The 9,668-nt window shown below is 52.5% G+C and overlaps 1 protein-coding gene across 3 annotated transcripts; it reads right to left on the bottom strand.

Annotated features, from left to right (window-relative positions):
* Window positions 1-486: 486 nt before the first annotated feature.
* On the bottom strand, window positions 487-9,666 carry RAB4B (RAB4B, member RAS oncogene family). Of its 3 annotated transcripts, XM_033844324.2 has the most exons (8): window positions 9,499-9,666; window positions 8,288-8,368; window positions 7,894-8,008; window positions 6,043-6,105; window positions 5,806-5,960; window positions 4,063-4,158; window positions 3,844-3,974; window positions 487-874 (listed from the first exon to the last, which is right to left on the bottom strand). In XM_033844324.2, exons 1-7 carry the CDS (start codon window positions 9,512-9,514, stop codon window positions 3,859-3,861), a joined length of 642 nt encoding a protein of 213 aa, XP_033700215.1. In that variant the 5' UTR covers window positions 9,515-9,666; the 3' UTR covers window positions 487-874; window positions 3,844-3,858. The 3 variants fall into 3 exon arrangements, with proteins under 3 accessions (XP_033700215.1, XP_033700216.1, XP_033700217.1); XM_033844325.2 differs by lacking the exon at window positions 6,043-6,105; XM_033844326.2 differs by lacking the exons at window positions 8,288-8,368; window positions 9,499-9,666 and having other exon boundaries at window positions 5,806-6,167.
* Between the last annotated feature and the right edge of the window lie 2 nt (window positions 9,667-9,668).

The following is a 9,668-nucleotide window of genomic DNA, read 5'->3' as shown; positions in this document are numbered from 1 at the left end:
GGTCACACACAAGTGTATCAAAGGAGTCAAATTCACAGCAAAACACACACAGACCTCAGGGGCACACAAACACAGTTACACACCAAATAGACACTGCCTCAGACTTTCAGGCATCAGACATGCATAGCTATCACCCACTGGGCCCAGACCCAGGGCTCAACTACAGGCCTGAATTCTCATTCCCTAGCTTTGGTGTCCCAAGCAACGCCAGTCTTACAGACACAATCACCAAGGACACAGAGTAGTCATAAGCAACAGTGTCACACACACAAGCAGCACACATTCCTACGGATCCCATCACACCCATGGCAAACACAGGGACATTAGTGTTACGTTACGTATGTGGGCAAACTCCCTCTACAACATACATCTGAGCCGTGGAGTCATGGTGGACCCCCGTAGCATGCCCAACCCAAAAACATGGCCCCCAAACACCGTCAGTGACCTCTTCCCCCCCCCACCACCCCAAAATGACAGAGGCTATGACACAGGTGTAAACAATGCTTTATGGGGGTGGGGTGGGGACGGGACAGGCCTCCAGGTAAGGTAATAAATAACACGTACTCGCAGTGGCAGGGCCAGGGGAGCTGAGGCCAAATGGCCCTGGTCTCGGGCTTTGGAAACTCTTTGAGTATAGTTAGGGGTTCAGGGGGAAGAGGGGTTAGCCAAGACAGAGGAAGCAGCAGCAGGTACGGATTCCCCCTTCCCCCATGGCTCAGTCTTGCCCCTCAGCCAGGCCCCACCAGGCCAGGGAAGGGGGACAGGTGGCGGGGCAGCTTCTCTGGGGCCAGGTCAAGGTAAGGGGCTCAGTCTCCCAGGGCCTGGGTCTGGGCCCCAGCCAGAAGGACAGGGCTGGTCCTGGAGAACGGGTGAGCTGAAAGAAAAGTGTGCCGTGAACTGGAGGGATCTTGGGTCTGTCGGCTGGTGTCTCTGTCTCATTTCTGGGTATCTTCCTGCCCGCCTAACTGTGCCTGTCTGTCCATACTTTTCTCTTTCTCCCAAAGTTTCTACATTGTCTGACTTTCTGTTTCTTGTCTGCAGGTACTGTGGGGCTATAGAGCTGAGGGCACGTGCAACTCCCTGTTTACTTGCCTCAGAGAGCTGTCTCCTTGAGTCTGTAGAGGGGCATCTCAGTGTCTACATTTTGTGTCCCCACCTTTGCACCTCTGTGTTCCTCTATGTTCCTGGATCATCCAGGCTCTAGGTCTCATTCCCGTGTTTTCCAAACCGAGGAGACACATCACTTCCTGTTTTGTAGTTATCTGCAGATAGCATTACCTGGGAGCTTCTAGAAATCCCCAGATCACTTCAGAATCTCTGGGGTAAGGCCTGGGCATCAGTATCTTTTAAAGCTCTCCAGGTGATTCCAATGTGTACAACTGCATTAGTGGGTTGGGAAATCAGTTTGGTGGGCCTTGAGCAATTGTTGTAACAGAATAAAATAGAAAATACCATAAAAATTAAAATGTTAACATATTAAAAAAAAAAAGAAAAGAAAGAAAATTTCAGAGTGCTTAAAATGTTGGTCCATAGAGACAGAAAGCAGATGGGTGGGGGCCAGACTCTGGGGAGAATGGAGAATGAATGCTTAAAGGGTATGGGGTTTCCTTTTAAGGGTGATGAAAATGCTTTGAAACTCGACAGAGGTGGTGGTTGCATAACCTTGAGAATGTACTAAATGCCACTGAATTGTACGCTTTAAAATGGCTAAATTTGTTGTGTGAATTTCACCTCAATCTTAAGAGAAAGAATATTAATACAAGAACGTGTTTTAGTTTTATACGTGTGTGACTGTATTAGATCAACAAATAAAGTATATTTCCTCCTGTAGCGTGCAGTCAACAGAGTTTGAAAATGCAGTCTTACTACATCTGATTCACTGAGGGAACACCCTGAAACAGACTCAAAACTAAGCTCTGAGGCGAAGAGTACACACCCATCTGATTCTACATAGCCCAGAGTCTTTAAAATGGACACGAAGAAGAAAAATAATAAACAGGCCTCGTTTATCAAGTCTTAGTTTACTGACTGTCAGGCCCTGTTCTAAGCACTTTACATGAATTAACTTAATCTTCTCCACACTCACATTGAGGTGGGTACTATCATTAGCCCCATTTACAGATGAGGAAACCAAGGCCCAGAGAGGTTAAATAATTTGCCCAGAGCTCTGAAGTGACAGAGTTGGAGTATACATGCAGGCAGCCCAGCTCTGGAGTCTGTGATCTATCACCTTCTCAGATGGGTTAGACAAACACCATACAGATAACAATGATCAGCTCTGTCAGTTGAACGCTTTGAAAAGGAGGGGCAGTTGTGAGACTGCCCATCTAGAGGGAGTGGCCCCACTTGGGAAGCCTATGAAGGTTCCCTGCAGGAAGAGGCATTTTAGTAGAGACCTGCTGATGAATGGGAGTTGGTGCCAGAAGGGAGCACAGGCACAGCAGATGCAAAGGCCTGGAAGGAAAAGAGCCCTGCCCAAAGAGCTCATCCTTGACTCCTCTCTCACATTCCATATCCATTGGGTCTGCTCTCTAAGTACATATATCCAAAGTCTAAACACTTTGCTCCACAGCCATCCTGGAGCTGCCAGTGGCTGTGGGGTGGAGGGTTGGGTGGGCATGAAGCACAGAGACAAGAATTGTCAAGACATACACACCCGCGAGAGGTGGGGCTGGGACCAAATCCTGTAGGAACTTTCAAGCCTGTCAAGGACTTTGGACCAAGCACAGGGGAACAAGCATGGCTTCCTGGAGGAGGGGGAGAGGTTACCCGAAAAGAGAGGGAAGGAATCAGATTTGTGCTTTAGGAAGACCCAGTGACTACATGAGGAGGGGACAAGCCTGGAGACAGATCAGGGAGGGTACAAATCTATTCACTTCGCAACCCCTCCTCCGCCCCCACTTTGATCCTGTCCACCATCGTCTCTCACCTTGACTTTGGAGTGGCCTACTCACTGGTCTCCAGGCAACCACCCCTGCCCCCTTCAGTCTGTCCTCTATATGCAGCCAGAGGGGCCCTGTGAACACCTGAATCAGATCTTGTCCCTTCTCTGCTCGGAGCCCTCCTACAGCTCTCATCCCACCCAGCGCATAGCCAGAGTCCTTCCTGTGGCTCACAAGGCCCTAATTCATTGCTTCCTCCCACCCCAACCCCATCTCCAGCTCACCTATTCCCCGGCACGCACGTGCGCGCACGCACGCACACATACTCCACTCCAGCCACACTGGCCTCCTTGGACTTCCTCACCCAGGGGAGGAGGCAGGGCCCTACCTCAGGGCTTTGTACTGGCTGTTCTCTCTGCTTAGAACACTCTTCCCCCAGGTCCCCACATGACCCCTCCCTCAGCTCCTTCAGGTCTTTGCTCAAATGTCACCTTCTCAGTGAGGCCTCCGCTCATCATCCTATTTAACACTCCACTCCTCCGCCGCCCCTCCCTCCTTGATTCTTCTCCATAGCTCTTATCGCCCTACCTACTATACAATTTGCTTGTGTATCTTGTTTATTGTCCATCTCCTCCACGAAGGCAAGGATTTTTGTCTGTTTTCCCCACTGTTATAGCCCCAGTGCTGGGAACAGGGCCTGGCGCTGAGGAGGCACTCAACCAACATTTGATGAATTATGAATGGGAGGGTCAGAGATGCAGGGCAGAGAGCTGGCGGTGGGATGGGAAGGACGGGTGGTTTCCCAGGGCCGGGAAGATGGCCCCTTTAACTCAAGTGTTCTTGTGTCTTTCTTCCTCACTCTGCTTGTCTTGTCATCTCTCCTTTTCTGTGTCTCTGTCTCTGCTCCGTACTCCCCTTTGTCAGGAGACCAGCCCTGCAGCCCGAGTCCCCAGTATCCCACCTGGCTCTGCAGGTCTCAGCAGCCGCAGGGCTGAGGGGCCACGGCCTGGGCACTCCGAGGCTGCCGCAGCTGGCGAAGGGAGGCGTCACCATATTGAATGCCGGAGCCCATCCTCTCGGGGTCAAGCTCACCTGGGGGGAGCAGAGAGGTGAGGACTGGTCCCTTGGAGTCCTCTGGACCCTGCCTTCCACTCCCACTCCGGGCAGTTGGGGGCCTCACCTGAGTCGATCTTGTTCAGAATGGTGCGGGCACACTTCAGGAAAGCCTCCTCCACGTTCTCACCCGTGAGAGCACTAGTTTCCAGGAACATTAGCTCTGGGGGGGCAGACACTCGGAAGGTCAGGGTCTCAGTCAGTCCCCATCCTCCACTCCGACTCTGACCTGCTGCCTCTCGTTCTGTTCCTCAAACGTTCCACCTTTGCCTTCAATCTGGGCCTCCGTACATGCTGTTCCTCTGCCATGAATGCCCCCTTCCCCAGGTACCCACCGAGCTCTTCCTTTAGAGCTCAGCTCACATCTCCTCCTCCAGGAAGTCCTCCTGACCTCCCAGGATGAGTCAGGTTCCTCCTCTGGGCTCCCACAGACCCCTGTGCCTCCCCACTCCCAGCCCTGACCTCTTCGGGCTGTCACTATCTGGAAATGGTCCTCCCCCTGCCCCCCGGACTGTGAGGCCATGACAGCTGGCTCCAGGGCTCTCTTCATCACTGTGTCCCCAGCACCATCTAGCACAGGCCCATCACAGACCACCCACCAGTCATGTGACAGCCATCTCACAGTAAGTAAGAGCCAGGATTCAAATCCACATCTTTCTGATGGCAAATCCTCTAAACCTGCAGGTTACAAACTGAAGGAACATGGACAGACCCTAGGACGGCAGATTTTGGCCAACATGATGTTTTCAAATGAGTTTAGACCTGCTTACCTTTTGTTGTTGTTATATTCACTAGTTTGTTTTATTTTTTAGATTCCACATATAAGTGATACCAAACAGTATTTGTCTTTCTCTGTCTGACTTATTTCACCTAGCATAATGCCCTCCAAGTCCATCTATGTTGCTGCAAATGGCATTATTTCATTCTTTTTTACAGCTGACTAGTATTCCATTGTGTGTATATATATATATTATATAATATATATATTATATAATATATATATATATATATAATATATATACCACATCTTGTTTATCCATTCCTCTGTTGATGGACACTTAGGTTGCTTCCATATCTTGGCAATTGTAACTAATGCTGCTATGAACATTGGGGTACGTGTACCTTTTCGAATTAGTGTTTTTGTTTTTTTCAGATCTATACTCAGGATTGGGATTGCTGGGTCACATGGTAGTTCAATTTTAGTTTTTTGAGAAACCTCCATACTGTTCTCCATAGTAGCTGCACCAATTTACATTCCCACCAACAGTGTAGGAGGGTTCCCTTTTCTCCACATCCTTGCCAACATTTGTTATTTGTAGTCTTTTTGATGATAGTATCCTTGCATACCTTTCGATGTGGCTGTCAGTCTCGTCTACTCCCCTAATGCCAGTGCCTGCTAACCTGGGATCTACCCTGTGCCCTCTCCTTTGCTCACAAAATGTACCTGTCCCCTAGGGCCATCAGAGTTTGCAGTCTCCACCTTATACCAATACCCTGTGCTGCCTCCCCACAGTGGTCAAAACCTTCTTAGCAGCCACCGTGAGTCAAGCACCCATCCATCCAGGCAGTGCTGAGAAGTCCCCATGGACCACATCCCTTACCCGTCATGCACTATGTGAAGCAGAAACGCCGTGATCCCAGCTTTCCAGATGAGGAGACTGAGGACCAGCGTGGTCACACAGCTCGCAATGTGGCCACACCCAGATTTGAACCCAGACCTCCAAATCTCCACATCCCCCTGCTGGGCAGAGCTACAGAGAGCCAGCAGGCCCATGGGCCCCACTGTATAGCCCCCCCGCCCAGCCCTCACCGTTCTCCTGGGCAAAGCGGGAGGCCTCCAGGAAAGTGACCTCACGCTCCAGGTCCAGGTCCTTCTTGTTGCCACAGAGAATGACCACGATATTGGGGCTGGCCAGCGTGCGGGCATCCGTCAGCCAGGCGGCCAGCGAGTTGTAGGTCTCCCGGCTGTGGAGAAGGGAGCCAGGAGGGAGGCGGACGTGGGTGGGGGGCAGCCCAGGCCCCACCCCGCCCCACTCCGTGCACCCACCTGGTGATGTCATACACCAGCAGGGCTCCAGCCGCCCCTCGGTAGTAACTCCGTGTCACCGACCTGTGGGGCCAGGGGGACCCAGTCACCCCCGAGGCTGGGGTGTGCCCCAGGACTGCCCCCCTCTGCGGAGAGAGACTGGTGGTTCGGAGGCCCCCCTTCACTGCTGGCCCATCCCCCTAAACCTGGCCATGGTCTACAGTTTCTCCCACTTGCGGTCTCTCTGTTTCCCTCAATCTCTATCGCACTTAGCTGCCAGCCTCCGCCTCAGCCTCCCTACCTTTTTTTCATTTCTTAAAACTTTTTCTGTTTCCCTGGTGGCACAGTGGTTGAGAGTCCGCCTGCCGATGCAGGGGACACAGGTTCGTGCCCCGGTCTGGGAAGATCCCACATGCTGCGGAGCGGCTGGGCCCGTGAGCCGTGGCCGCTTAGCCTGCGCGTCCGGAGCCTGTGCTCCGCAAGGGGAGAGGCCACAACAGTGAGAGGCCCGTGTACCACAAAAAAAAAAACAACTTTTTGGCCGTGCCATTTGGCCTGTGGGATCTTAGTTCCCTGACCAGGGATTGAACCTGGGGCCCCGGCAGTGAAAGCACTGAGTCCTAACTACTGGACGGCCAGGGAATTCCCTCTTCCTACCTTTGACTCTCTCTGTGTCCCTGTCTTTCTGCATCTCTTCATTGGTCTGTGCCTTTCTGTCTCTTGTGTGCATGTGTATCTTTAATTCTCTATTTCTCTCCATCTCTGTTGCTCTGGCTCTGTCATCGTCACCCTTTCCCATTCATTCATTCATTCAACATTTTCTGTCATCCCCCTTTCACCCAGTCCTAGCCAAGCACTACACAACTACAACCGCTTGGCCCTCTCCCGCTCTGGTTGGGGGAGGCCCCCTTCCCAGAGTGGCCGACTGTCTGCTTCTCCCTGGAACAGGCTGGGTCCCTCTGGAACTCATGCAATCATGCTGCAAGCATTTATGGAGCACTTACTGCCAGCCCCGTGCACGTCGTACACCTATCTCCTCTCCACCCTCTCAGTCTCTACCTCTGTGCACCTCAAGCAGAGAACTCACACACAAATATTAACTCAGCAGCTACTCAGTGCTGCCCAGGAACCACGCTTCCCCATGGACTGGATTCCCTTGCTTCTCTCTCCCTGCTGTCTGTTTCTCAGACTCAGGGTTTCCATGTGTCTGTCACCTTTTCTGCAGAGATGTCCTAAGGACATACTGTGTGCTGAGTCCTACACATTTCCCCCTCCCCACAAAACATCCATTTCTCCATCTCTCTGGCCACCCCTGTCCCACTCTCCCTGTCTCTCACCTCTGTTTCTCTTTGAGTCTCCTTATCTCCCTTCTCCTTCTCTTCTCTCTCAGTCTGTCTCTCTTTCTCTCTCCCTTCCTGAGTGTTTGTATCTCTCTTTCAAGTTTCCTTTTCTGTTTTAGTCATTATCTGTCATTCTCTACCCCTCGCCCCACCCCAAGCATCTCCTTGTCTCCAGGCCTCGTTTCTCCCTGGGGAAAAGTCTCCGTCCCTCCAGCCACATGGGTCTATCCCACAGAGTCTCGTCTCGCTAGGGTCTGCCGTCCCTCCCTGGCCCTCTCACTCTTCATTATGCTTCCTTCTCAATCTCTTTTTCTCATTGTCTCTGCCGTCCTCTCTCCAAGACGCCTTCTTTCTTTGACTACATGGACCTGCTCATCACAGTCTCTTTCTCTCTCTCTCCCTCTACCTTGCCTGCCCTCTCAGCGTCTCCTTGCTCCTGTCATTGTATTTCCAGGTAGCTCTGCACACCTCTATCCCTCCTCTCTCCTCCCCTCTCCCCTGCCTTCTCTCCATGGGGGCCCAGCCCACCTACCGAAACCGCTCCTGGCCGGCTGTGTCCCAAATCTGTAGCTTCACGGTCTTCCCACCCACGTTGACCACCCGAGATCCAAACTCCACGCCGATCGTGTGGTTGGAGTCCTGTTTGACTGGGAGTGGGAGGGGGAGAAGAGGCAGTGTGGGGGCTCAGAGGATTCCCTGTCCTCCAAGGCCTCCTCAGCCGGTACAAACCCATTCTCATTGCTGGGGTGACTGAGGCTCAAGGAGGACCTAGCAAAGAGCGTATACCAAGGTAAGGACCAGGCAGCCAGCACTGGCGTTGTACCTCTGGCCAGCCCTGCCCCTGCCCACCCCGGCAGCTGCCTACTTGCCCACACCATGGCCATGCCCACAGTTTAGTGCTCCCAGGACCACTGTCAGAAACTCACACTTATTCTCAATGAACTGATGAAGGAGACATGATTTGCCCGTTCCTGCACTGCCAATCACCAGGAATTTGAAGAGGAAGTCTGAGCAGATGGAGCCAAATTCAAGGAAACCCATGCAGAGAGAAAGATAGACATGAAAAGATGGAATCCAAAGAACATCACAATTATGGGGAGAGAACAGACACAGACAGATACAGAACAGTGGGTAACAACGGTAATGGATAATTCTTATATAGTGCTTACCACATATCAGGCACAGTTCTAAAGGTCTTTACTTACATCAACAACTCAACCCTCAGGAAAACTCTGTGAGGGAGATATACTAATAATTATCCCCATTTTCCAGATGAGGAAACTGAGGCCAGAAAGGTTAACTGACTTGTCCAAGATCCTACTGCCAGGTAGAGCTGGGATTCACCATTTCATCAAGGACTACAATCTTGCCCTTGGCCCCCACAACTCAGCTCCTACCACTTTCTGATTCATTCACTCCACTCCAGCCTCTGGCCTTTAGTCTACTCCCTGAAGATGACAAGCTGGTTCCTACCTCAGGGTATTTGCATAGTTCCCTCTGCTTTTCTCTGTTTGTTGAATGAATGCAGCTCCCTCTGGCCCCTAAACCAGTGCTCCTTTTACCGCACCCTGTTCTCCTACTTCCTATCTATTCATCCATCCAGATTTTCCAATTCTCAGTCCCTCCATCCCTCCCTCAGCCCAAGGCCCTACCCCTATTCTCAAGCTTAAACCCCACCCCTTGCCATTAGCCCCACCGCCTAAAGGACAACTCACCCCCAACCGCATTCCAGACCTCTCCCTGAGTAATCCCAGGGCCCAGAGCATCCCTTCAGCGTCCCCCCAGCCCATCAAGGTTGATCCCTGCCATTCACGCAATCAGCCCCGCCCCATCCACTCAGGCTCCGCCCAGACACATTAAGGCTCACCCTTTCCCTCAAGACCTAACCATGATCCATCAGGACTGTTTCCCTCAAATCCCGCCCCAGATCTATTTCGCCCAGACACCAGACCCTCAGGCTCCGCCCAAACTGATTAAGCTCAGCCTCAGACCCACTTAGCCCCTCCCAGCATCAACTAGGCCCTGCCCCATAATAGCTGACCCCGCCCCCTGATATATAAAGCCCCGCCCCATACCCACAGGCCGCATCCTTTCTGGGCCCAGACCCCGGACCCCAGCTTCCGCCCACCACCCTCACCGTAGGTCTCAGCCATGACTCGGTCGCGGCCGCTTAGGGCCGCAATATGGCGACACGGCCGCGCCTGCTCCTCGGCTGGCAGCCGCTCCACTCGGGCTGCAGCCCCGGCTTCTTCCTACTCCCCGGGCCGGCGCCGCCACTTCCGCCTCCACCCCCCTCCGGCGCGACCC

This window comes from Tursiops truncatus, chromosome 19, assembly GCF_011762595.2.
Source record: "Tursiops truncatus isolate mTurTru1 chromosome 19, mTurTru1.mat.Y, whole genome shotgun sequence".
Classification (NCBI taxonomy): Eukaryota; Metazoa; Chordata; class Mammalia; order Artiodactyla; family Delphinidae; genus Tursiops; species Tursiops truncatus.
The sequence above is the reverse complement of the archived record's forward strand: the minus strand, read 5'-3'. Positions and strand labels throughout refer to the sequence as shown.